Source organism: Zootoca vivipara, chromosome 4, assembly GCF_963506605.1.
Source record: "Zootoca vivipara chromosome 4, rZooViv1.1, whole genome shotgun sequence".
In the NCBI taxonomy this organism is placed as follows: Eukaryota; Metazoa; Chordata; class Lepidosauria; order Squamata; family Lacertidae; genus Zootoca; species Zootoca vivipara.
The window spans coordinates 28818296-28846228 of record NC_083279.1 but is presented as its reverse complement, the minus strand read 5'-3'; the positions used below and the strand labels follow the sequence as shown (position 1 = coordinate 28846228).

Here is a 27933-nt window from a genome sequence, read left to right as displayed (position 1 = left end):
GGACCATAGCACGCCAGGCACTCCTGTCTTCCACTGCCTCCCGCAATTTGGTCAAACTCATGTTCGTAGCTTCGAGAACACTGTCCAACCATCTCGTCCTCTGTCGTCCCCTTCTCCTAGACCAAATAAATACCTAAAACAAAAACTCCAAACATAGGATGGATGGATAAATAAATAAATAAATAAATATTAAAGTGTATAAAAAAACTAAGAAATTCATAAGAGCAAACACAACTGCAAAACAGAAGAAAATAACCACAATCATTTCCTATATATGGAAACAAAACACACACCAAAATTACTTTATGAAACCAGAGTCTAGTCGGAATCTATTCAAGTTTAGCCTATCACTACATGGGAATCTATCAAAAGGTACACGAAGTTTATTAGAGAAAGAAGTACCAGCAAAAGCGGGGAGGGGGGGGGGGGAATTTGCAATGCTTCCGGATTCTATACGAAGCCTGCACAAGGAAACACCAATAATATTCTGGGCACTCAGATCACAGAGAGAATGAAGGTACAATAGACTTCATCTTCGTTTTTTTTAATTAGAATTAGCTTTAAGGCCTTATTTTTCTATACATTTCTCACATGGTTACATTTTAATTCAGCAGAAAGGTAACTTGATCAGCTCATTAGTCCTGAATTGCAATTTATTTTCTAACACGTCGTATAAAAATACAGTAACTGAGCTGTTACATCTTTTAAACATCAGTTAAGACCTATTGTATACCGAAGATCTTGTAAATGTGCCCCCCACCCCACCCCACAAATGACAAGAGCGCTTCAAGCTTTGCCATCTTGGACATATCTCTTGTTATCAACGGTAACTAAGGGCAGCTTCACATGCAATTATTTCCTGGCATGGATATTACTTCTGTGTAGGAAAGCTGCATGTATGCACAAACATGTCGATATAGATGTACATCTCCACTGTGCACACAAACGTGCGTATGGTTTTCCTACACAGGCGAGAGATCTCTGTGGGAGAAATTTCCATGTCAGAAAGAGCCCTTAATTCTCCTACAATAAACTGGAGCCATTCTACACATTACAACAGAGGTTAACTAACATGGCGGCCCCAATGTTGTGGACTGCAATTCCCATCAACCCCAGCCAGCTATCAGCTATGGAAAACTATCACCAGGAAGAAGTGAAACTAAACCATCCCCTGCTCCAAACATGCTCCCTTCAGGGAGTATTATTATTATTATTATACAAGGGCGCAAAGAAAAATATAGCTATTCCCAACCTAATGTCTGAAGTGGTATGTAGTGTAGAACTCTGTCATATCAATCATCAATCGTTGTGCAATATATAGTATGGCTCTCAAGTCTTTAAAAGATTCCTACTGGCAACAGATCCAGCTCACACAGAATATATGGGAAGCAGCAATTTTGGCACTGGTTTTTTCTCTCCAAGTTTACAAAACACGTCTTACGAGAAGACATGGAGGTTTTCCCTCAATTTCCTCACCATTCTGACTACTCCTGGCCAATCAAGTTAAGACACTACTATAGCAGGATTTCAACATTTTTGTCAAGTGTCAAAATTGTGTTGACTAAAATCAGCTTCTGACCCACTGAAAACTAAAATGCAACTGTTCCTGGCAGCACAGTGAAGCAAAGCTGATCAACAGGAGATTTTATTTATTTATTGCTGGTGAACCTAAAAATAAAATTTAAAAAGTTGCCTCTTATGAATAATGACAACACAAGCACAAATTATTGTTGTTCTGGACATTTAAAATTTGCTGTTAAACCTCAGTACACAGACAGAACATCTCTTTATATTCCCAGTGAATTTTGCCAGTTATTCATATAGAGGGGGGGGGCTAAAGTATATTTTAAAAAGACAGGGAAAGATTTTGTGGAAAGATTAGGAATTTGGGTTCTCCCCTCTGATGCAACAAATCAGTTCTGGAAATACCATGCCTGCACCTGGGCAGTGGTGAAGCCCCCGGCACTGGGGGCGGAGAGCAGCCAGGGGTATGGCTGGTGCGTGTCCCGGGGGTGTGGCATGGGTCCTTGGGGGCATGGCGCACCGATTGCAGGGTGTAGTGCCCAGCGTGGTGGTGGGGCATGACTCTTGTCCGAGGGGGCGGCCGCGATGGTACCTCCCTCCCCGATGGTGCTGGGGGCGGTGCGCTCCCCCTGCCAGTGCGCCTGGGCAGCCCCTCTGTTTATATAACTCAGCGTGATGAAATATGCACATGTTCATCAACATCCATTTCTCAGTCTTACCACCCTTTTTTTAAATATAATATAAGGATCATGAATATCAGACATTAAGTCTTGCAATACTACGTTAGCGTTGCACATGCAGTGGAGCTCTTAAGGGAGTCCAACTGCCCCATTGCACGCATGGGTATTTCCAAGGTTAAGAATTGGTCCCAGGAGACATGACAATACCTGATTTGAATGGAATACTGATCCAATTTACTTTGGCAGCACTCTATTAAGTTTCATGGCTTGTGCGATCATTAGGATAGCCAGCACCATTTAAAAATAAATAAAATTAAGAATGGCAAAATGAACAACTTTACCAAACCCTGCAAATGCACATTAGATATCTTTTACCAAGGTGTTCAGCCTCACTTTTGACTCCTTCAGCTTGGCTCTACAAATGATTGTACAAAGTGTACACTAGCTCCCCTCCCTAAAACAACTTAGGCTCCATCTCACTGCCATGGGAAACAAGGGCCCAGAATATTTAGAAATGCCTCGTTCTGGACACAGCCAATGCAGGCATGCAGCTCAATTTGGCTGTTTATTAGCCTAAGGTGGGAACTAAAGTGCAATTCCAATAAGTACTCTCCATGCTGCATTTCTTAAGATGGGGGTCCATCGCCTTGGTTTCGCATTTTTGCAACCAGAACTTTCAAACTTGGCTTTCAATCTTACACACACCTCTAAGTTTACCCCTAACTGCCCTGAGGAGTGGAGGGAACAGACTGAAAAGCATCCTGCCTCTTCTCATTTCATGCAAATACACCTTGTTTTGGAAACATATCCGTCTTTCAGCCAGATTTGCAATCTTCCTCCCCATTTGATTCGGGTAACCCCGTACCCACAAGAAACGGAACTTTTAAAGTTCTTGCCCCCAAGTGGACACACAGTCCAATTGGCTCAGATTCCAATGGGTTGCTGGCTTTCCTGCCTCCTCTACCCTGTTACCTTGCCTCTCCTCAATTTTTGTTATCTTCTTCATATCTAGTCAGGATCCTAAAGCCTGATGTCATATCCCTTTAGCCATTTTGGGAGGGTTCCAGAAGAACCCAGATTGCTTGCTTGAGTACTGCACCATTTGGGACTCAACACACCCTACGAAGGCTTTTCTGACTTTCATCCCCCATCATAGCCTTTTTCCCGCTTGCTTGCATGTTATCTCAGAACTAGGGTGTCAATCATCCCAACAACCTTGGGATCTAGAACCCAATCTAGAACCCCATACTCTCCACTCACTGTGAATCACAGGAAATTACTTTTTCCCCTGGCTTTGTAACAGGTAATTATTAATGCTTCAACATTACAAATTCTCTACTGTTTCTCCTGATCTTACCGTTCTCTCTATACAAATGCAACCTCTGCTTTCATCCAAAGAGGGACTCTGTGCATCTATGTGCTGCTATTTCCCCTTTGTGGCCAAAGTGCAAGGCACTGTCTCCATGGCACACTGTGACTTTGGCTCAAGTTGTTGAATAATTTCACGTCTGTGGTGCTTGCTTGTGTGCTCACACGGAATATGTGTGGTCAGGGACACATGTAAGCTTGGTAGCAGTAATGGTACCCAAGTCACTCAAGCGTATACAAGGAACATCAACTTTTTAATTTCCCCACATTTTTAACAAGTGGGATCTGTAGCTTCACTTGCAGAAGATTTCTGACCGCCTATGACCTCAAAGGTTGTCAGTTAAAAATGCACAACTGTTTGACGTGAATGGTTACTCACTGCTATCATAAGGCTATGGCAAAGGAACCCAAGAAAAAAGACCTTCAGATTGACATCAGAATCTGAAAGTCTTTTCCTCATCTATAAAATGCTTTCCAATGTTTGGTCCCATGTTGACATCCAAGTTTCATATTCAGGTCCTTAGCCCATGAACTCCAGAGAAAGCTGCCTCCCTCTCTAAATGTTCTTTATAAATGCAATCACTTTCAAGTTTATTTATAGATTACTGGTCCATCCTCTGTTGGTTAAGGGAAAGAGGAATGTTTGGCATTTTCTATCTTAACAAGTTTTGCTTTTAACATATTGCAGTGCCATGTATTAAAAAAACTATTTTCAGTAGCTAGCGATTTGCAACCCCTAGTTGCTCCTATATAGCATCTTCCAACAGATATAAGGAACAAGTTTCTGAAACCTACAAAAGATACAGTACCATCTCAGTTACGCAGAATATTATTTTGTACACTTTAATCAACTATACTCATTCACCCACAGCTCCTGGGTGTCAGTTGAGTAGGAAATCTGGTTCTGGGTAGCCAAAAAGATTAAAATCTCCTTCAAAACGGGCATAAAGGCGGCGGATGTCTCTCTTGCTAACTCCCGAGAAATAGCGTTCCACCTTAGTTTTGTTATACAGTGTTATCCCCGGCGGAATAGTAGGATAAGACACCAGATGGTCTATTCCAGCTTCCTTCAAGATGTATGGTGCATCCTCTTCCAAGGTTTCGTGATGTCCAACTACACTGTATGTTATTTCACAGGGGGCACAAAGTTCCACATAGGTTACCCAATGAATGATGCGGTCTCCAAATTGTATATCTAGCCACCGATGATTTGGATCACCCAAGTAGCGCACAAAGTCCTCAAACTGCAGCCCCCTGGTCTCAGTGCGATTCTTTCTATATTTTCGAATGATGCCGGGAGCAATTTCATGCCTATACCAAGGTTCAAATCGAGGATTGCGGACAAACTTGTCTTTGAATGCAGAAATAAGCCTCTCGAACGGATCTCTTACGATAAAGAACTTGAAGTATAATTTCAGCCTGAAATAGGTAGGAAAAAGAGAAAGCAAGTTGTACGTGGCAATGTTAAGAATTTGTTATCTGCTGGAAATTCACAAAGCTAAATAAAATAAGCAATGGTCCACACATGCATGTTCCTCACTTGATGGCTGCAGCGGCAACTGGTGACTTGCCTGTGTGAAAGCAACAGCAGGTAAAGGTAAAGGACCTCTGGACAGTTAAGTCCAGTTGAATTCGACTATGGGGTGCACAGCTGTCAAGTTCTCCCTTTTTTTAAGGGAAATTCCCTTATGCTGAATAGGCTTCCTCGCGAGAAAAGGGAAAACTTTACAGCTATGATGGGGTGCAGTGCTCATCTCTGCTTTCAGGCCAAGGGAGCCGGCGTTTTTCTGCAGCCAGCTTTCTGGGTCATTCGGGCAGCATGACTAACCTGCTTCTGGTGCAACGGGACACTGTGAAGGAAGCCAGAGCGCATGGAAACGTTGTTTATCTTCCCGTCGCAGTGGTACCTATTTATCTACTTGCAGTGCTATGCTTTAGAACTGCTAGGTTGGCAGGAGCTGGGACAAAGCAACAGGAGCTCACCCCATTGTATGGATTCAAACTGCCAACCTTACAATCGTCAAGCCCAAGAGGCTCAGTGGTTTAGACCACAGCGCCACCCACGTCCAGAATACGACAGCAAAGTGATAGTGGCCATACGCACCGAAAGTCTGTCCATGCATTCTTCAAGTTACCAAGCAATGAGAAATCAACTGATGTACAGGTGTGAATGAACCAGCCCTAAGACTCCCAACAACATTTGGCTCTTATGTTTTACCTAAATGAAATGTTTTGCCTAGAAAGTTTTTTTGTTTTTGTATTTCCAGAGATGGAAAATCAGCCAGCACAACCACCCACCCACACTTCTTCAGGATGAATCCTTGCTGCTCTACAAAACAGCCATTTCAAGAACACCAGGGTATGGTTGACGACAACTTTATAAGCTCATCAAGGGGGTCAATGAACTTGGAAATTTGAGAAAACTGATCTAACCTAATAGGGCTGGACGATATATCCATCTATCGTCCAAAACCGGTTTGAAGTCCATTTTGTGATACTGGTTTCAGAATTTTTGACCTGGCCAATATATCATGAATCTGTCTGTGTGTGTGTCACCCACCCACCCACAAAAATCACAATGTGGAAAAAACCCGTGAAGCCAGCCAATGCTTCTCTCAATACCTGCAGCCCCTGTAAACTGTGCCGGCTCAGCTTTCCGCGCCTCCTGCAGTGAATCACAAGAGCAGGCACTGGCAAAAATCCTGATGCAGGAAAGACTGTGAAGCAAGCCAGTGCCTCTACATGGCTCCATCCTTATATCAGACATTGTGATATACTGGTATATCGCGATGTCTAGGTGGTGCTATATCACAATGCTGAAAACCAGATATTGCCCAGCCCTATAGCCTAATAATGTTGTGGATCACTCAAAAGCTTGTACACTATCATGCGACATTTTGGTTAGCATGAAAAAGGTTCTGCCTTAGAGGTCAACATGGGTTACCTTTCCTTTCAGCGTGATTACTTTTCATATATGCCACTTAATTTAGTTAAGTGTGGCTTTTCAAAACAAGACATCTGTTTGGTTCAGACACCAAGTTAAGCTAAAGTTTATCACTTACCGCTCTTGAATTTCTGAGTCACTGAAGGAAGATAAGCGTGGCAAACCATTCTTCTCATGGTCATGCACAATGTTCTCTGGGATCTCCTCAATGGAAGAAAAAGCTCCTGGGGGAAAGTAAGTTAGTACATGTTTTTAGAAAGGTACCTTTCTTTAAACAAAGAAAGAAAATTGCTGTACTTTTCAGTTGAAACAAAATAAAAAAAATTCCTTCCAGTAGCACCTTAGAGACCAACTAAGTTTGTCACTGGTATGAGCTTTCGTGTGCATGCATACTTCTTTCGTGGTCTCTAAGGTGCTACTGGAAGGAATTCTTTTATTTTGCTTCGACTACGGCAGAACAACACGGCTATCTACCTGTAACTTCTACTTTTCAGTGTATAAGACGCCCCCTATTTTGGGGGGCTCAAATTTAAGAAAATGGGGGGGATTCCCAGAGTTGTTGAGCTTTTTGGGGGGATTGCCCAAGGTTGTAAAGCTTTGTTGGGGGGATGCAGAAATTCACTAACCCAAATGCAAACGCTCATAAAAGATCACATCGCAGAAGCAAACAAGCATCTCCCTACTCACCTACAGCAGCCGGCAATCAAACACCCAATTGCCACAGCAACAGCCAATCCACAGCAGCCCTTGCCGCAGCGAACAATCACCCACCAAATCGCTGCTGACAAGCTGCAGCTCGCGGCTGCAACCAGTCACCCGGCCCCATAATACACTGCCCGTGTATAAGACGAGCCCCGTTTTTAAACATTATTTTTGAGTAAAAAGAAACCCCTAGTCTTATACATGGAAAAGTACGGTATTAGCTTTATAACTATGTAGCTTTATTCCAAGCTGGGAATGCCTATGGACTACAGATTTTTGAAATGAAATGAAGTCAAACTGAAATGCTAATGTGACATTGCAGTAAACTTTGGTTAAACTTTGGGGGTTTTTTATGTCTGGAATAGCTTAATTCTCTTGCTGAAGCTGTACTGGGCACAGCAGTAAATTTAATTTTAAAGCTCAGATTGCAATTAGCTCCCAATAACCATAGCAGTGCACCAACCAAAATAGCCATTGGTTTTGGCACAGGTTATGGAGGTGGCGCAAAGGTGAGTACCGAAAGACTTCAGGATTTTTATTTTTGAATGAAGTGTTGAAAAAACAGAATATAAAAGAAGAGGGGTGAAATGCTGGAATAAAATAAATCAGTGGACAGAAACAACATATTTTTATAGTTATAGGTAGGTAGCCATGTTGGTCTGACGTAGTCAAAACAAAAAATAAGAAAATTCCTTCCAGTAGCACCTTAGAGACCAACTAAGTTTGTCATAGGTATGAGCTTTCTGGTATGAGAAGTATCTGAAGACGTGTGCATGCACACGAAAGCTCATACCTATGACAAACTTAGTTGGTCTCTTAAGGTGCTACTGGAAGGAATTTTTTTATTTTTTGTTTTAACATATTTTTATACTATGCTAGTTAATTTTTTTCTCTAGCCAACCAAGCACACACGTCAGAAGCTTTAAGAAGTAAACAGATACCATTTAAAACAATCAAGACTTTCTTCCACTGAGTGTTCCCAACTTTTGGAGTTTGACAGAAGAGGATCTTGTGCTTGTCACATACAAATATCCGATCCAAAACAAATTTTGAAACAGTAGTGTGAGTGAGGTTTTTCAGCGATGCATCTTGGCACACATTCCTGAGTAGCTCGAGCCTTTCCATATGGACCAGAGGTTGATGTATAATGTCTTCAGATAGACCTCTACCTATTGTCTTAGTATAAAATGGGAGAAGAGGAGGGAGGGGGAGAGAGAGAGAGAAAGGAGAGCATAAGGAAGAATTTTATTTTCCAGTTCACATTTTAAAGGAACATGAAATTAGGCATGCACAGCATAATTACTCTGGACTGGTCTCATGCAGAACCCCCATTTGTGGCATCCTATGCTTCTACTGGTTGGTGTATGTGTGTGTGTGACACACAATTTGCACAACCGAAGCTGCTCATTTTCTGAGTGACTATGATTATGCAAGCCTCTGTGATTGTATTGGCCCTATGTACAGGATTTCCACTAAGCACGCAGCACACTTTCCAGTTTGCCTTCATCAGAAGAACGAATCAATACCTTTCCATATGTTGGTTGCCAGGCTATATACATACTGCAGTGGTGGGAAAAGCCTTCTCACACCCCTTGCCCCCGTGCTGAAATTATGACGCACTAAGCACCGGAACACAACTTTTTATAGAAAAGTTATCCCACCTTCTTGTCTTCCTCTTCCTTGAACGTTTGCACATTATGTCTACAACATAATTTCAAAATGGATTTCAGAATTATAATAATTAGCTAGTGTATACTTGCCTAAGGTTACATTGAGCTCCTAAATTTCCATTCTGCGGATGCGGGAGGAAATTAAGAATATTTAGGACATATATTCTGCCCTAAATATTCCTACTGGAATAAAGAGAACGGTTGGAACAGGCCTAATGATTAATCCTTTGTAAGATAAAGCTGTTTGGGTTTTAGAATCAAACAAACAGGCTGCTACAGGTTGTGCTGAAAAGCAGTATATCTTATAGCTTCTCTGTAGTACCATATAGACGAGGAGGATACTGGGATTGTATTCAAACAAAATTAAATAGTCATATACCTGGCACAGAAAATACAAAGTTCTTTTTCAGACAATGTGTATCTGATATACAGAATTCACTATGACAAGTTATGGTGATGGCTTTCAATTCCATATTAAGAACGATTAAAAATATAGGATGTTTGTGCATGTGTGTATTGTATTGTTCAGCTCATATCCCTCAGGGATGGGGCCAGTGTAGCATCTCTGAGGAGAATTCTACAAATGCCGCAAGAGAGGTCCTATATTTTCCTTCCCACCAACCAAGCTTCTTTGGGTGGAATACAACTTTTACTCTGGGTTAGCAGCACATACCTGAATCTCTCCAGGAAACCTTTTCACTTTCGTCACTTGAATTTTCTCTGCTTTAGTTATAGCTGTCAGTGTTAATGGCTCTTGCTTGACACCATACACTAGGTAAGAAGAAAACAGAACAATAGAAGGAAAGGCGCATATATATATTATTACCAGTCTCTGGTATCATTTATCACATGCTTTGGGGGTGAGCAGCTGCACTTGCCCAGTAAGAGAGGCACTCTGCATGCACTCTAAAACACTTTTGGCATACTCCATGTCTAGAAGAAAAAATAGCTAGCCACCAAGCCCAGCTATAGTCTGAGAACCCTGTTCATGCATCTACTTAGGGTAAGGGTTAATACTTCACATACCATACAACCATCATGTCTGAAGTCACTGCATGAATCTGTGTATTCATCACCATGAATATTCAGAAGGAAATGGCTACTTCCACCTTTAATGTATAATATGCAATTTTGCCTTGAGTCATATTTGATAGAATTAAATTATTTCAGCTTTGTTTCCTTGTGTGTGTGTGTGTGTGTGTGTGTGTGTGTGTGTGTGTGTGTGTGTAGGTAGGTAGGTAGATAGATAGATAGATAGATACCGTAGATGATAGATAGATAGATATAGATAGATAGATATAGATAGATAGATAGATAGATAGATAGATAGATAGATAGATAGATAGATAGATGATAGATAGATAGATACCGTAGATAGATAGATAGATAGATAGATAGATAGATAGATAGATAGATAGATAGATAGATAGATGAAGACCAGGAACCTCTGCTGCAGATTTTATTTTTTTATTTTTAATTTGTTCATCGCTTTATCTTGCCCAAGTCAACCCAATGTGACTTACAGCCAAAACAGACAGACAGACAGACAAAAAAACCCCACAGAGATGCATTAAAACCGGGGGGGGGGAGAAAGTTTGTGGAAACAGCAGAACTTCAGAATAAGACCCTGTTGAAACAAATGTGTGGTAGGTAATTTGTATGCCCGAAGGTTTGCATTTGTATGTCACTTTCCACTAACTACCTTAAAAACTGAATGGACATGAACACTGTGTGTTCAGTGTATGGAAAATATGTAGCTCCCTCAACAATAATTCTATCTTAAGTGAAGACGACTGAAGTGCGTACAGCAAAGTCACACAAGGAGTCTCATAGTTTGCTGGCAGTAATCTTCCTCTTTCAGCCACCTAAAATTTGACTGAAGTACATAATACTTCTTTTATCAATTTGATCATCACTAAATGGCTTATTATGGGAAAATGCAGAAACTGCCACCATGACATATCTACACACAAAAAGCACTATGCCCCCTGCCCATAGAAGACTTTTGCCTAGTCTCTCTAAAGACCTCAGCAGAGAGAGAGAGAGAGAGAGAGAGAGAGAGAGAGAGAGAGAGAGAGAGAGAGAGAGAGAACAACAACAAGAAGAAGAAGACAGTGCCATCAAATGGATTTAAACTCATTAACAGTTTAATACCATCTGGGCTACTTAAGATCAGCAAAAAGACTAGCTGTTATTTTTCAACTAAGCAGCCGAGGACAGAAATCAATAAGAAGCAATACAGGGCCAATCCTATATAATAATGTCCAAGTTGTCCCTGCGTCCAGTTGTCCCGTGTGTCCCTGGGGTACTGCGCATGTACCCCAGAGACACAGGGATTGGACGGAGGGACAACGGCCAACCGCCGCTCCGCCAACCGCCGCTCCGAAGCCCAGTCTCATGCTGGAGGTGCACGGCGAGGCGGCGGGGGAAAGAAGCGCTCCCCCCGGCAGCCTTGCCGCGCACCTCCGGCATGGGACGGCGCTTCCTCGGCGAGGGAAGCCGGCTTTGGCTTGGCGGCGGCGGGAAGAAGAGGAGGAATTCCTCCTCTTTTTCCCGCCGCCGCCAAGCCAGTCCCCAAGCCGAAGTGCGGCGCGGCGGGGGCTTTTCGCCGTTTGCCTTCCCGGAGCGAAGGGGGAGGCAAACGGCGAAAAGCACCCGTCGCGCCGCACTTCGGCTCGGGGACTGGCTTGGCGTGCGCGGCGAGGCGGTGGGGGGGGAGAAGCGCTCCTCCCCCCCGCCGCCTCGGCACGCAGCGCCGGCATGGGACGGAGTTTCGGAGAAGGTCTCCGAAGCCCCGTCTCATGCGGGAGGTGCGCGGTGAGGCGGCGGGGGGGGGGGAAGAAGCACTCCTCCCCCCCGCCGCCTCACCACGCAGCGCCGACATGGGACAGGGCTTCGGAGACCTTCTCCGAAGCCCCGTCTCATGCGGGAGGTGCGCGGTGAGGCGGGGGGGGAGAAGCGCTCCTCCCCCCCCCGCCGCCTCACCAGGCAGCGCCGACATGGGACGGGGCTTCGGAGACCTTCTCCAAAGCCCCGTCTCATGCGGGAGGTGTGCAGCGGGGGGGGCGGGATAAGTGCTTCTCTCCCCCCCCCCGCCGCCTCGCCACGCACCTCCCGCATGAGACGGGGCTTCGGAGACCTCCGAAGCTCCGTCCCATGCCGGCGCTGCAGGACAGCAGCGTTCTAGCGCCCGTTTTTAAACGGGCTGAATTCCACTAGTTTGGGATAAAGCACAAAAAATACCTTACAAACATGCCCCTGAAAAGCAAGCATTTAAATCACTACTCATAAATGCTATACGTAGTAGACATGTAAATGCTGTAAATGCAGCATGTAAATGCTGTACGTGTAATGCTGTACGTAGTAGAGAATGACACTATTTGTACTTTTCCATATAATTTTTCATGTTGCACACAAAATCTTTTGCATCCAACTCTCATTATCACACGTATTGTTTCATGTCTTACTGTGTTTTAATTTACTGTTCGCTGCCCAGAGTGGCTGGGGCAACCCAGTCAGATGGGCGGCATATAATTATTTATTTTTATTATTATTATTTCAGAAAAAATGGGTCCATTTCTCACCACCTGGAACCTTCAACCCAAGATCACATGGCCCAGTGTTAGCAAATGGGAGCAAGGAAGAGTAGAAGTGTTCATTCTGTAGCAACTTGCCAAATGACAGCTTTTAAGATATGGCAATTTGCAGGTATATAGTGGTTGTCAGCTAGACAAGTTACCGTATTACTTTTTGAAGATATACAGTTGCAATGAAGATGTATACTGCTTCATACCTATCTTTCATGTAGGCAAGCTGTTACTTGTTCTAAAATCAACGAACACAATGAAAAAAAGCAGGCAGGGGGAAAGGAAAGCAAATTCAGGAGATCTGTATTATTTCTCTCAATTTTTTCTAAGCTGCACAAACCTCAATTGCTGCACAGCATATTTGATTTGTTTACCTTAAGGAAAGCAAGTCATGGAAAAATATGCATCTTCAACAAGCGTAATTCAGGTAATTTTTCCAATATGTGATTTATAAGTGGGAAAGCACATTATTAAAGGAAATGAATTTTCATTTACTAATTATTTATACTGTGCATTGTAGTATTCTGTGATGTTTGTAGTAAAGACAAGCAGCAGCATATGAAAATAATTATCTGGACGTTAACACTGCCAGTTTTTTTGTTCCAGAACGTGCATCAGTAAAAAGAAAAAGATATGTGAACTTACCATCAGGATTTTTGAAGGTCAATGTGATGAACTTGCTAGCAACCATGAACATGAACACAACCCAAAAGCATGCAGCTAACAGCAGCCACTGGCGGTGCATGATGTTTCAGATATGATCCATATAACGTCCGTTGGTTCCTGCTGCGCTTCCAAAACAAAACAAACAAAAAATAAAATGTTCTTATGAGTTTCTATCTGTAACAGATGCAAGGCAGCTACAAAACAAGAAGAAACAAAACATATAAAATGCATCGTAAAAGCAAGCATGAAAGTATCAATTTTCACATGTACTTTTTTATTTTCTGAATAGTCTCTTCTATAACTAAAGAAGCATCTCCTTCCATTGCAGTCTACTCCAGTAAGAGGATTAACAGTACAGCCCTTGAACTACCCTCAGATATAGAATTACTAGAATTCATTATTTTACACAGCTATATTCAAAAAGAGATCGCCTCTCCCACATGCAAATTCCGGTACAAATACACATACACAAAAGGTGAAATCTTGAAATTAAGAGAGGTGGCTGGTGAATCCAGCCCTCCAAGCTATAGGAAGTGGCTTGCCGGCCCCGGGCAGCTTTATCTTCTGATCCAACGCTAAAACTCTTTGTCTGTTCTGTAGAAGGAGATCTCTAAAGAGCAGATAGAGCACTTTATCTACCAAATCAGGAGATAAAGGGATTCCTCTGCCTGCCATTGAGCGAGGATTTCTAAAGAGCAGCCAGAAGGGTCTTTTTCTATGCAAAGCAAAAGGCAGCATTTCAAGACACCCCATTGCTGGAGTGGGAATGCTGACTGTAATTGTGTGTGTGCCTGTGTGTTATACAGTATATAAATGTTTGATTGCACGTTGTGGGACAGTGTATGTGCGGTGACTGTGTGCGTGCTGCATGTAGGCAATGCGCATGTGTAGTGAGCGTGTGTGTGTGCGTACACGCATGCACGCATGTTCCACATCCATTGTTGGTGTACGGTCCTCAGAGGGTTAGCTGTCAATGTGGCCGTAGGGCCAGAAAATTTTATCCACCCATGCATTAAAATAACAAGAAAACTATGCAGAAATGGATGGAACTCTAAAGGACAGTAGCCCAGTCTGCACATCATTAAACCATAGTTGAATGTTTAAATATAGTTTCACATGAACCAATAGCATGCTGCTGCGCACTGCTCAGGATTCCCCACTGCTCAATGCACCAGAAGCAGCAAACCACAAGCCAAGAAGAAAACCACAAGGTTTGTTCCCTATTGTTTCGAGAAAATAAGGCCAGCCTGAAAGCTATTACCAAGTTACCCCAGTTAACATTATTGACTTCAGTTGATGCACCCTGAAGTATAAAGTGCAAAGCATGGATCAGCCACTTTTCACTGGTTGCGCAAGCAGAGATGGCCTCGGGCCTGGGAAACAATGGAAGGGATTTCTTTAAACAGGAGGTGTAGACAGGTGTGGCAAATTGCCCACCTGGGAAGGTTAACCCATGTTATGAAGGTGTCTAGAGGACCAAAGTAAATACTGTATAACAAATATGATTTGGCACAACTGTACGTATTGTGCACACAAATCAAAGAGAACACAGGCATCCGGGTATACAGTATAAAGCTTTTGCTGTTCCAATAGGACTTGTCACTATTTCTGACATTTTGGTTGCTCCTAATAAAGGCTGCACAATTGTGGATTTTGGAGCAATTAAGCTACGAGTCTCAAAATCATAGTTTAGTAGAGGAACCGTGCTAATCTGCAGTACCAAGAGGACAAATGGAACGAAGATGGAGATTAACCTGTTTGTTGGGAATACTGTGTATTTTTGTAACATTTGATTCAGCTGTGCAAGTCTTTCCCCCTTACACGCAAAGGCCTGTAAAACTGCCTTAAACATCTGATGAAGTGGGCAGTAGCCTATGAAAGCTCAGCCATGCCACAATAAGCCAGTTATTCTCCAAGATGCCACAACCCCTTTTTGTACAAGCTTTTAAGAATCACGCTTGAGCACATTTGCGGAAGCCATGAACAAGACAGCGTCACAGAAGTCTGGACCCGAGTTCTCTTTCAATCTTCTGAAATGCTCTTGCCAGTCTTAAATTGGTGCCAGTCTAAGACAGAACAAATAGTTGTGTCCCCTGCATACATAAAATTCTAACAAAACAAACCATTCACAGAAGTTCTACTAAATATACCCTGTTTCTCATATTTTAAGACATACCCATAAAATAAGCCATAGCAGGATTTTTAAGCATTCAAGGAATATAAGCCATACCCCGAAAATAAGACATAGTGATAGGCGCAGCAGCAATGCCGGCCGCGGCAGGAGGAGGAGGAAAAAAATAATACATCCCTTGAAAATAAGCCATAGTGTGTTTTTTTGAGGAAAAAATAAATATAAGACATGTCTTATAATATGAGAAACACGGTATCTACACCACAAAAAGTGGATTTTATGTAAAAAATTAAAATCTTCGGAATTGTGCTGAGCCTACAAAGCAATTCATTGTTCTCAGTGCTGCCGCAACTCAACACGTTTGAGAAGTTCTAAAAGCCTGCTGCAGGTACACCAGTTCTGCGCTGTAGAATATATGTATATGCATGCATGCACACATATTTAAACCCCCAAGTATGCACATCTGGTGACTCTGGGACAAAGCCAGATGTACACAGACATATCCCTCCACCGATCACGTGTGTGCTGGAAGAAACACCAGTGTAAAATCTGTACACAGGTTGCATCAGCCGTGTGACATATGGAGCTGCCGTCAACTCTTGCTAGTTTAAGACAGGAATCCTGGTGTCTTTTATTAAATTTCTGGCCAAGTTTATTCTTACTTCCTGCTTCGCTCAATAGGAGGATCTGAATGCAGACAAGAGTAAGGAACCCAGAAACTAACATATTGCTTTTATTTGCTGGGTCTCAAAAAATACACTAAACCATGACCTAGATTACACATCTCCCTTCATACAATATTTTCTTTAAAATAGCAGGGTCCAGCAAGACTTTCCCCTGAGCTCATTATTATAGGATTGTGGAACCATAAAGAGAGAAATATTTGACCCACTTAAACTTTTCAGCATCTGTAATTATAAAAATACACTTGGTTGGGCACCATGATATCACATACACACCTAGGTTCTCCTCTCCATTTTATCTTCACAACAACCCTGTGAGGTAGGCCAGACAGGGAAAGTGACTGGCCCAAGGTCACCCAGTGAGCTTTATAACTGAGCGGGGACATCAACTGCTATCCCCCAAGTCCTAGTTCAAAACTCTAATCATTATACCACACCGGGTCTAACTCTGAGTTGGGTAACTTTTTCAGCCTATGAGGGAGACATTCCCTCATAGGGAAATTTATGGGAGCCACATAGTGTGTGTGTGGGGGGGTATTGTTCGGTGTTTTTATACTGTAAACTGCCCTGTGATCCTTGGATATAAATTTTATTAATAAATAACAGCTGTGAGTGAACAAGAGGGAAAAGTCTTGCTCATGGTTTGCACAAGACAAACCATGAGCCTAGGTTTGCATGTAATGCTGAAACAAACAATGGCTTAGCTTTATGTGGCACAGTAACAGCAGGGCTGATGAAAGAAAGAAGCCATGATTTTCATTCCAGGGATCCGCACATTTGGCTGTTCTCGCTAAGCCACTGTCCGGCTCAGCATTACATGTCAACAAGGCCTTTTAGCAGTCTGACTCTTAGTAAGCATGGCTCATGGTTCCTTCCCATCAAACTAAGCTAGTGCAAGGAAGAACTCTTTCTTTCTGCCAGTTCTCACAATCCCAAAGCAGCCCAGCATCACACTTTGAGAAAGCAGCTGGCTACAGAGAAGTGTGGATTGCTCCTGACTAATTAAATGATGAAGGGATCATAAAGGATTTAGATGCATCAACGTCAGATGAAAAATTGAAATCTGACACTCGTCTAGTCCACTGCATCCCTAGTTACTAAGTGAAATATGAAAATGGGAATCCCTAACCCACTGAAAACACAGGATACAAAGGCTGTCTCACAAAAACAGCAGTAATAATCTAGTTCTGGGATTATGTAGCAGAGAATAAACTAAGGCAAAAATGAAGTTGAATTTTCAACAATCAGGGGGTGGGGATGGCAGAAGACTGCAGTAGCAGCCAAGAACATGAGTTTAAAAAGTCATATACGTGTGAGATTTCACCCTCTGCACACTGTAACAATTGTCAGATTGTAAGGAAGTTATATCAAGTGGCATCTATGAAACGCTACACTTGTAGACTGCAAGTTGCATTTTGCAATATAATCATGCTCATAAAACTAATAGCAAGTCATTCAAATGGGCAAGGTTAAGCAAGGAAACAGAGTGTAGATATAAAACTGCACTACTGGGGTTCCGGTTTCCGCCTGCAGGAATGGCGGACCTGTTTTCCATCTCTCTGACCTTCGTAAGGAATTTGGCGGTTGCTAGGGGAGTAAATGGCAACCCCCTACCCTCTCCGGGGGTTACGGAGAGGGGCCGCTGGCCCGCGATGCCCCCAGACCCACTCCGACTGTTTTTGGAGTGGGGGGAGCTTGGGCTGAGCACTTACGACGGCCAGAACTCCCGGACGCTAATCTGCATGGCGGGGATTTCCATGGTTAAAGAAGATAATTAGGCTTAAATCTATGGACATACTTCAGAAGGAGGGGAAGAAGCGCTGTTTACTGCTGAGAATTTTATGCTGCTGAGCGAGAGGAGTCAAAGAATGTACGGCATCTGGAAGAAGGATTGATGGGGACGGAGCGATAAGGGAAGCAAGTTTTTATTTTTTCTTCATATTGTTGCCTCGTATCTTCCCGGACGCGATGTCCTGGCTTGTTTGGAGTGAAAGAGAAGCAAAAGACTGTGTGAGTTGAACTTTGTTAGCTGTTGTTACTGAACATATTTCTTAAAGATGTGAAGTTGCCGATGAGAAAAGCCCCCCCCTAGTCAGACGGAAGGAGTTCTGGACGCGTTCGGAGGATTTATGAGCTGTGACGCACTTTAAATTGGAGCAGCGACCTGAAGCTAAGTTCAGCTATAGGGCAAGGAGATCCATTAATTTACCAAGAGTTCATGGTTGGATGTTTGGGTCGCCTGCCTGAAAAAGCTGTAAATTCTATAAAGATAAATAAATCGTAAATCTTCATGGCTATGAGAGAAAATGAAAGTGATTTGAGCCTTTTAAGATGGCGCTGCTACTCCGTCGCAACAGGGAGCTCCACTAAGAAGATTTATGGGGAGGCTGGACTGATTAACTCACACAGGAGAAAGAACATCTGTGAAACTTCGTTTGACATTTATCTCAGCAGCTGGAACAATCGGATGAAAGTGGAAAACATCTAGGTGACTGTAAGGGGAAGATTTGGAATATTATGAGCTTGGAGGACGATTTGAACTTTAGAAATAAGACGGCAGTGGACAGTTGCGAGGAATTCCCAATTTCTTGAAGCATGGGAACCCAAAAATAAATTATTTAGATGATTTGGCATAACATTCGGTTTGATTGATATATATATGTGTATAATTTGAAATATTGAATGTGATATAATTGGTTTTAATTGGAAAATTAATAAAAATATTTTTTAAAAAAAAAAAACTGCACTACTGCATTCTGCGAACGTAGGTGTTTAAGGCTTCCCCTCCACCCCAGCATAAAATCTGCACCATTTGTCCAATTTTTTCAATTCTCCAATTGGTATAAGACTTACCAATTTAATGTGATTTGCACAAATTGATATGGAGCATGAATCTCCACTATATGTGTTCCCATTAATTGGTGTTCTAGAGTCTATACCAATTAAAGAACTGAAGTTGTGGGTCTATGGTGAAGAGATCATAGTGTGAACTCAGCAAGTTCTTTCTACATACACAAACATGTAAATAAAACATTCAGAAATCCTAGTTATTGCAAATAGCATTTTTTTATTTCACTCTATTCCACTGAACCCTCAGGGCCCACCTCTCTGTGGTTTGACATCTTCCTAATATATTCAGGAGCTTGCTTTGTTTACGGTGCACTGGGTCTTACTTACTCCTATAGGATTGCACACTTTGGCAGCAATCCTAACCTCACTTACCCGGGAGTAACTGCCACTGATTTCATTGGGAGATTTAGCCATTACAAGCAGCACGCAAGGGTGACAACTATCCCCAAGCTCTCCATCAGCCCCACCCAGCATGATCAATTGTCAGGGGTGACAGAAGCCATAGCCCAACATCTGGATATTCATAGGTTCCCCATTCCTGCTCTTATTTGTCCCAAACATCTGGCACTTACAGGTCCCTTAACATGGAAGGTTGTTGATAGATAGCAGACACAGATTTATCTTTCTTCTATGACTTTGTCTAATATTTTAGATGGTAATCGCTACATCTGGACTCCAGATTGCCTTTTAAGCAGGTGGCAGTCAAGCAAAAAAAAAACACAGGCAGATGTTTGCTTCTCATCAACATCAGACCTAGCACCCCTGATAACCAGCTCTCAAACTTCAATTTTTAATTGGTCTCTCTGCTCCAAAATTCCTTCCCTATACATAGTTAATTTCAGCTTCAAACCTCTTCTAACACCCTCCCTGGCAGGTACCCGGTACCCGTTGCTCTCCATCGATAACCCAGGCTGAGAATGAACTAGGGTTAAGAGCAGCCACTATCTCTTCATTTTATACAATTAAAAAAGCAAACCTATAAAGATACCAACCTGTATAAAACGCGGCAGATCACATTTATGATCTCTCATAAATTTTATCTGTTTGTTTAAGATCTACCTCTCTGTGAGTGAAATGCAAGCTAAGGGCAAACAAATGTCATAAAATAATTAAATTTTACTGCAGCCTTGTCTTGGTTTTCCAAAGCTGTGGTCCTGTGCACATTTATCTGGGGGGGGGAGGGGGAATGGGACTTACTTCTGAGTAAACGTGCATAGGTTTGCACCGTCTCCAAGCCTGCATTAGCAAATGGCCTTTAGGTTTCTTTCTGAAAAACAACTGAGAGGTGTGTTCTTTTACCTTCTCCAGGAGTTCATGTCAAGCGCTTGGGCACACAGCTGAAAGAACCTTGATCCTTACTGCTACAATCTCCATCTCATCAGACGAAATCCTGCTCAAAAACTCCCTAGCCAAAAGTTTTTAACAGGAAGTGAAGGGCCTTTAGGCCAGTTCTGATATCACTTGCACAATTGATGCTAGGGGTTACCTGCTCCTGAAAGGTAGCAGTATGGCACCCGCACATGGCTCACCACTGCATCAAATTAATTTCTGTGTCTTATCATGCATTATGTTAAGATGCTTCCATTCAACTGCTATAAACTGGCTGCCGGTCAATTTCATTGGATGAGATGCCAAGTTCAAGAACCATACAAGAGGGAAATGCCCACGGAGATACCGTTCACACGTCACTTATGCCTTAATGTTTGCTTTTCCTTCACAAGATAACCCGCTGACCATTTCAAGTGACCGTCCTAAACATACTTCTGATGCAGGATGCCCCACTGAAAAACCATGTGACCTTTCTATTGGATTGAGCATTGCTCTTTTCAGTTGGGTTGACAAAATTGCTTACAGTGGCTGCGCTAAACATGGCATATTTAGATAAAACGAAAATACGACGCTAACAGTTTTTATTTCCAACCCCCTTCCTGACAATTCCCTGACTCAATTAATTATTATTTTATTTATTTATTTATTTATTTTTACTACTGCAGCAAACTGGGCAGGCAAATGCAGTGCACCTTCCTCCAAGACATCAAGATCTCTTTCCTGAAATTTTCATCCCTCGCCTCCAAGGAATCCACCCGCTATTCTCTTACCCAGTCAACCAAGTTGGAGAGGGGGAGGAATCCTTTTGCTGCACATACAGGAAAATACACCAGCGCTCAACCTTCCACCTCACAATTTTAGACCGTACATACGGATTAAATAAAGGCACCTAATCAAAAGTACCTTCTTCCTTGTGGGGTTCAATCCGTGGCATCTCCAGAGAGGACTGGGAGGCTGGGAATGTCCCCTTCCTGGAATCCTAGAGCTCAATGGACCACCGGTTTGACAGTTGAAAGCAAACAGACCCGCCCCCCTGTTAACAAACGCGGCTTGAAAAGCCAGGTACTTACTGGAGGGAGTGGGGGGGAGGCCCAGGGCTACTCGCCAGACCAGCCAGCCCCTCTCGGGGTGGGGCAGAGTCCTTCGCTCCCTCCCGGGGAAGAGGGCCAAGGGCCGGGGCTCCTGTGGTGGAAGATGCGTCCTTCCTTCCAAAAGCCGGTGCTCACCCGTTTGCAGCCCAGCTGGGGCCACTGCTGTAAGCGGCCGGCCGGGCGCGCCGTCTCCACCGCCGCCCTCGTCTCCTCCCCAAAGGGAAACCCGCCCGAGAAGGCTTTTTCCCCCGGGGCCTGAGTCGCTCAGCGACCCGCCGCCGCGTTCCTCTCATGCATTGCCCGCCTACAGCTCCGCTCCTCCCACAGACCCGCCACCAGGCCTTGCTGGTGCAGCAGCAGCGCGAGCCCGGGAAAGCGTCTCCCTTCAGGAGGGGACGCAGACGCGCAGCCTGGGCTGCAGCTGCAGCTGCATCGCCGCCTTTGCTTGCTGCTCCCCCCGCTCCCCGCTTTGATATATAAGATATATTATTGCCTCTCCGCGGCTGCAAACAGCAGTAGGACCGTGTATTCTCCTCAGCTTCCGCTGCCCGGTCCTGCTGCTCCTGCAGCAGCCTCCGCAGCCTCTTCTTCCTCCATGTTTGCGCGCCGCCTCGGAGGTGGCGCCGTCGCGGTGCGCAAACTGCGCTGCCTCTCTAAGCAGGCGGGCAACAAAGCAGGCGGGGGGAAAGGGGGAAGGAGGTGGGGAGAGGCGTGAGGGCCCGGGGTGAAGGAACAGCACCTCCCGGGCAAGACGCTGGGAGGATGCAAGCAAAGGAAGCCCCCCCCCCGGCTTGCAGGCCAGTTGCATGTGAGTCGCGCAATAAACAGTTCTGTAAGCGGTGAATGGTAGCAGTGAATCTCATAACAAGGCAATATGAAACTTCAGAATGATTAAAATCTATTCAGGTTTCAGCAGTCAAATCGGTAGCAACGACAAAGCTGGTCACGCTTCAGGGACAGCGCGGTTGAAAAGGAATGTTCTTAGCAGAAGTGGAAAATATATTGCATTTGCTCCTCAAAAGTAGGTCCTATTGAGTTCAATGAGACTACCAGGTAAATGGATGTAGGACCTACTGCAGACCAAATACAGATACAGGGGCATTTCTGCGTTTCTCCTGTGAAGTGCCACACCTAACAGCAAACTAGTATGCAAAAGTACATCCCCCCAAGAAGTATTTTAAGATGCCGAAACACTTTTGGTTTGGTTGCAAGACTAGGCGAGACACTGGCCTAATCCAGCAACCAGGTTCTTAAGGAGATCTGTTGTGATAGCAGAGCATCAATGCCTAGGAGCAGTCTAGCACTGAATACAAGATGATGAAAAACAACAACTAGAAAGTGCTGTTGTTGCACTCATGTCCTGCTTGTGGGCTTCACCTCCATTATGGGCTGAGTGAGTGCCATCTATTTGGCCCCAGTCCCTTGCCCCAGAAGACTTCAGTGGGCTTTGCAGCCTACTAGGCAGAGATGGATGGGAGAGGGCACTTTGGGAGCCCCTTGGGGCTATGAAGTGCAATGTAAATATTCCAAAGAAATGAATAAATAAAGCTGAGGTTCATATGGCTAGCTCGGAGACCCTCCTAGCATAGGCCAACAGCAAGTGGAATTGCTGTCTGCCTGCTGTCTCTCCTACCAATCTTCCATGACAAAGAAACAGCTTAGGTCCTGTGAAACACATCCCTTCCTTGTTCTCCTTAGCTTTTCCAAATGGGCCATGTCCTCCTGCCAGGTGGTCCAGCCCCAAATCTAAGCTCTGCCTCAGAGACACTCCTCTAACTTCTCCGCCTTTTTTGACTCCTTGTCTTCTCCCTGCAAAGCTGTCCTCAGATAAAACAGTCAATCATCAGGAGCAGCACCAGGTTCCTCACATTTTTGAGGGGGGGCCTCTGGCCCCCAAACAGTAAATTCAGATGTTCATCTAAGTCCTGTTTTCATCCAAGTGGGTCCATGGAGAGCTGTGGATATGGCTAGGTGTGTGCTAATCTGGGGCCTGCTAGGCCCACACATCCATTGCACTCAGCAATTGTTTTATGTACGCGGTAGAGCCTGTCCAATATTTTAAGTCAAAACAAAATAATAATAATTCCTTCCCGTAGCACCTTAGAGATCAACTAAGTTTGTCATAGGTATGAGCTTTCGTGTGCATGCACACTTCTTCAGATACACTGAAACAGAAGGCACCAGACCCTTATGAATAGTCAGAGGGTGGAGGTATTACTCAGAAGGGTGGTGGGAATGGGTGATTGGCTGATAGGAGTGGTAAACCTGTTGATGACTGTTAACGACTGAACGACTGCAATGGGTCTTGCAGGAAAAACAAGGGGTGAGGTGCTAAAGAAAGCTTGATCCTGTATAATAATATAAGAATCCAGTGTCCTTATTCAGACCAGGTCTCTCCATGGTTTTAAGCTTGGTAATGAGTTGCAATTCAGCAACTTCTCTTTCCAGTCTGTTTCTGAAATTTTTCTGTAATAAAACAGCTACTTTGAGATCTTGTGTAGAATGTCCTAGGAGATTGAAGTGTTCTCCTACTGGTTTCTCTGTCTTGTGATTCCTGATGTCAGATTTATGTCCATTTATCATTTGGCATAGGATTTGGCCTGTTTGTCCAATATAGAGAGCTGAAGGGCACCGTTGGCATTTGATGGCATACACAATGTTAGAAGATGAGCAATTAAATAGTCCTGAGATGGTATGTTTGATGTTGTTGGGGCCAGTAATGGTGTTGTCCGGGTGTATGTGGCAGCAAAGTTGGCATCTGGATTTATTGCAGGCTCTGGTACCAGTGTCCATGTTAAGTCTGGTGGTGGTATTATTGTGGGTGAGGAGTTGTTTAAGATTGGGTGGCTGTCTGTAGGCAATGAAATGTCTTCCTCCCAGAGCTTGAGAAAGAGAACTGCCATTGTCTAGGAGAGGTTGTAGATCTCTGATGATGCGCTGTACCGTTTTAGCTTGGGAGCTGTTTGTGATTACTAGTGGTGTTCTGTTATTTTCTTTTTTTGGGTCTGTCTTGCAGCAAGTTCTCTCTGGGTATCAGTCTGGCTCTGTTGATCTGTTGTTTAACTTCATTGGGTGGATATTTTAGTTCTTAATAGGTTTGCTGTAGATCTCTTAGCTGAGAGTCTGTAGAGTTGGAACAGATGCGGTTGTAACGTAGGGCCTGGCTGTATACAATGGATTGTTTGGTATGTTTGGGATGGTAGCTAGAAGCATGTAGATATGTTTGTCGGTCAGTTGGTTTTCAGTATAGGGTGGTGTCTATACGACCATCCTGTATTTTTATAGTAGTGTCCAAAAAGTGTGTTTCTTGCATAGATTGGTTCATTGTTAGGTTGATGGTGGGGTGAAATTCATTGAATGTCTGCTGGAAGGTGTCCAGGGTCTGTTGACCATGTGTCCAGATAATAAAAATATTGTCAATGTATCACAGGTACAAGAGAGGTTTGAGTGGGTAGGAGTTTAGGAAACGTTGTTCTAAATCCGCCATGAAGATGTTGGCATACTGTGGGGCCATGCGGGTGCCCATTGCTGTGCCGCTGATCTGGAGGAACAGGTCATCACCAAATTTGAAGTGGTTGTGGGTAAGGACAAAATGGCAGAGTTTTGTAGCAAAGTCCGCTGTGATTTTATCTGAAATGGTGTTCCTTATGGCTTGTAAACCATCGTTGTGTGGGATGTTGGTATACAGAGATTCCACATCCATAGTGGCTAGTATACTGTTGTTAGGAAGATTATTCAAATATTGTATTTTCCTCAGAAAATCTGTGGTGTCACGTACGTAGCTGGGAGCACTGGTAGCATATGGTTTCAGAACAGAGTCCATATAGCCTGTTCTGAAACCATTTGCCATCAGTGCTCCCAGCTACGTATGTAAGCTGTAAGTTTCATTTTCGTAGAAATCATGTGCTTGGCATATGCTAAACAAATAAACCTTGTTGTTTTTGACTATCAAACGTTTATTAGGCATTTTACTGTGGGATGGAACACTGGGGCAGACAAGTCACAACAGTTCCTAGAGTGTCCACTAACAGGAACTCACCTGGAGGGACACCTGACTACAGGTCAGTTCCTGTTCCCTCAGACATGCAAATGAGTTGGATTAGACAAAAGCCCTAGCCTGCAATCACTCTCTCTCTTAGATACTTCCTCCTTCGATGGGAACACATCTCCAGAGAATCTCCAGTTAACATGGTTCTCACTCTAGGCCTGCAGCCAAGAGTGAGACCAAATGGAGTCTTACTTTACTAAGTAGTCTCTAGATGTATATATACTTGTAACTTTTCTAAGCAAGCCTGCCTTTCTGAGATTATGCTGTAACTCAGGATGAAACTGTAAGTAAACTCTATCTTATTTTATAAACACTGTGTTGTGTATTTCTTTTAAGAGGGACAAAGGGGACCTTTGCCAGGAAGTGTAATATTGAACTATAAAGTGTAATATTGTTATAGAGATTCTAGCGAATCTAACGCACATGCTTTGCTGCGCACAAAAGGGGAATGTCACTCTGCTAATATTGGAAGCTTGCTAACACAAGCTTGGATAGGATCTATCTAATAATATATCCTAATCCACATCCCTAACATTCCCATAAAGGGTTATTACGGCCCAGGACTGCGTATTTTTGTGTATTTTTGAAGGATTGCTTTGGATTGTGATTTTGAACTGAGTAGGATTTTTTCAGTTAGAACTTCCTGGTAAGCACATGGTCTATTGTTCTCCAGTGTGCCTAGGGGATTAGCTACCCCTCCCCTCCCTCAGAGTTTACAGCACTGAGAACTCAGAGGCAGTGAAGATTATTTTGCATTTTGAGATATTTTTAGAGATTTTGATTTTGGAATTTTTGGCAAATTTTTGAATTTTGAGAAATTTTTAGAATTTTGAGATTCCAAGATGGCTTTTGCAGATTTTGATAGTGGAGTTAACCTAGGATTAATGGCTTTAGATGATGACAATTACGTATTTTGGAAACAACGCCTGATAGCATTTTTAGATGCAAGGAATGTTTTGGATGCCATTGAAAAACCTATGCCTACTGGCACAACAGCAGAGGATTTAGCCAAGATAGCAAATTGGAAACGCATGAACAGCGAGGCCAGATACATAATTTTGAGTGGACTTCGCAACAGGCATCTAACATCAGTTAATAGCAAAGATGATGCAGCTAAAATCTTAAAAGATATTGAGCGCAGGTATGGAGCATCTACTAAGAACTCCTACAGGAATTTGATGAGCAAATTAACTGCGCTGAGGATGAATTCAAGAGAAGAATTCACTGACCATATCAGCAAATTTAGTGAAATTGTTCAGAGGATTGATCTTACTACTAAAGCCCTTGATGAAGAAACAAAGGTTTCATTTTTGATAGCATCTCTAGGACCAAGCTTCAGTTCATTCAAGAGTTGCATGGATCACAAAAGGGACCTGACTTTTGAAGAACTGATTGATCATTTGAGAGAGGAATGCAGAGATTACCTTGATTCTTCAGAAAGGAATACAGGGAGAAAGGACACTAATTATGCTTCCAAGCATTTCCAAAGGTCCAGACAAACGCCAAAAGAAATAATTTGCTTTAACTGCAATTTAAAAGGGCACATGGCGAAGGAATGCCGGGCACCTAGGAATAAATCCCGCCCCTTTCCACCAAAAGGCGAAAAGAAGGGGGGTCGTGGGCGTGCAATGATATTGCAAGAAAGAAATGTAGCTTTCCAGAGCTGTGAAGGAAAGCGCAATAAGTGGCTTCTGGACAGTGCAGCAAGCAGCCACTTCTGTTATAAAAGGGAATATTTCAATGAAATAGACAATAATAAACAGTCTGAGATTGAAATTGCTGATGGAAATGTTATAAAGTCAATAGGTGCAGGATCTTTGAACTTGAATTTCAAAGTGAACAATGAGTCTTTTGATACTACAGTGAGTAATGTTAAGTATGCACCAAAGCTGAACTGTAATCTAATAAGTGTGTCTAGCTTGGACAAGAAAGGTTTTGAAATTATATTTAAAAATGGACAATGCAATGTGATAAAAGATGGTGAAGTGTTTATTCAAGCCAAACTAATCAATGATGTGTATGAGATTGATATTTCAGAGAATGAGTCTGCAAGGGTTGCACAACCCAGCAGAAAGGATCAACCAGATCTGGAACTCTGGCACAAAAGGCTTGGACACAGGGATACCAACCTTATCCTGAAAATGCAGAAGGAAAATCTGGTAAAAGGTCTACAGGTAAAGAATTGCAGTACACCAATGCCAAACTGTACAACTTGCATAACTGAAAAGGCAGTCAAGCCTTCCTTCCCACGTTGTACAGAGAAGAGAAGCACAAAAGTCATGGACACTGTTCATACTGACCTATGTGGTCCGCTGAATGTACCTTCCCTAGGAAACAATAAGTACATTCTGATATTTATAGATGACTTCTCAAGATATTGTGTTGGATATTTTCTAGAGGAAAAGAGTCAGACACCGGAATTGTTCAAACTGTACTTAAACATGGTGAAGAACAAATTCCAGAGAGCTCCTTCCACCTTAATTTCGGATAATGGTGGAGAGTTTTGCTCACGGCAGATGAAGGCCATCATGGCACAAGAAGGCATAGCACATGTAACTACAGTTGCTTACACGCCTCAACAGAACTCCATTGCTGAGAGAAAGTTTAGGTCTATTATGGAGATGACAAGGTGCATGTTAAAAGAGGCCAACTTGTCACAG

At 43.2% G+C, this 27933-nt stretch overlaps 1 protein-coding gene across 3 annotated transcripts; it reads right to left on the bottom strand.

Moving 5' to 3' along the window:
• Positions 1 to 139: 139 nt before the first annotated feature.
• On the bottom strand, positions 140 to 21859 carry CHST10 (carbohydrate sulfotransferase 10). 3 transcript variants are annotated; one of them, XM_035116274.2, is made up of 6 exons: positions 21719 to 21859; positions 13121 to 13261; positions 9562 to 9659; positions 8160 to 8394; positions 6635 to 6740; positions 140 to 4991 (listed from the first exon to the last, which is right to left on the bottom strand). In XM_035116274.2, exons 2-6 carry the CDS (start codon positions 13218 to 13220, stop codon positions 4454 to 4456), a joined length of 1077 nt encoding a protein of 358 aa, XP_034972165.1. In that variant the 5' UTR covers positions 13221 to 13261; positions 21719 to 21859; the 3' UTR covers positions 140 to 4453. The 3 variants fall into 3 exon arrangements, with proteins under 3 accessions (XP_034972165.1, XP_060129424.1, XP_034972163.1); XM_060273441.1 differs by lacking the exon at positions 21719 to 21859 and adding an exon at positions 21361 to 21648; XM_035116272.2 differs by lacking the exon at positions 21719 to 21859 and adding an exon at positions 21205 to 21647.
• Between the last annotated feature and the right edge of the window lie 6074 nt (positions 21860 to 27933).

Excerpts from the sequence above, each read along its gene's own strand:
- CHST10 (XM_035116274.2), bottom strand. The coding sequence starts at position 13,220 with ATGCACCGCCAGTGGCTGCTGTTAGCTGCATGCTTTTGGGTTGTGTTC. Across the intron at positions 9,660-13,120 it reads GACCTTCAAAAATCCTGATG|TGTATGGTGTCAAGCAAGAG; the intron begins GTAAGTTCACAT and ends CTTCTTACCTAG. Across the intron at positions 6,741-8,159 it reads AGTCTTGATTGTTTTAAATG|GAGCTTTTTCTTCCATTGAG; the intron begins GTATCTGTTTAC and ends ACTTTCCCCCAG.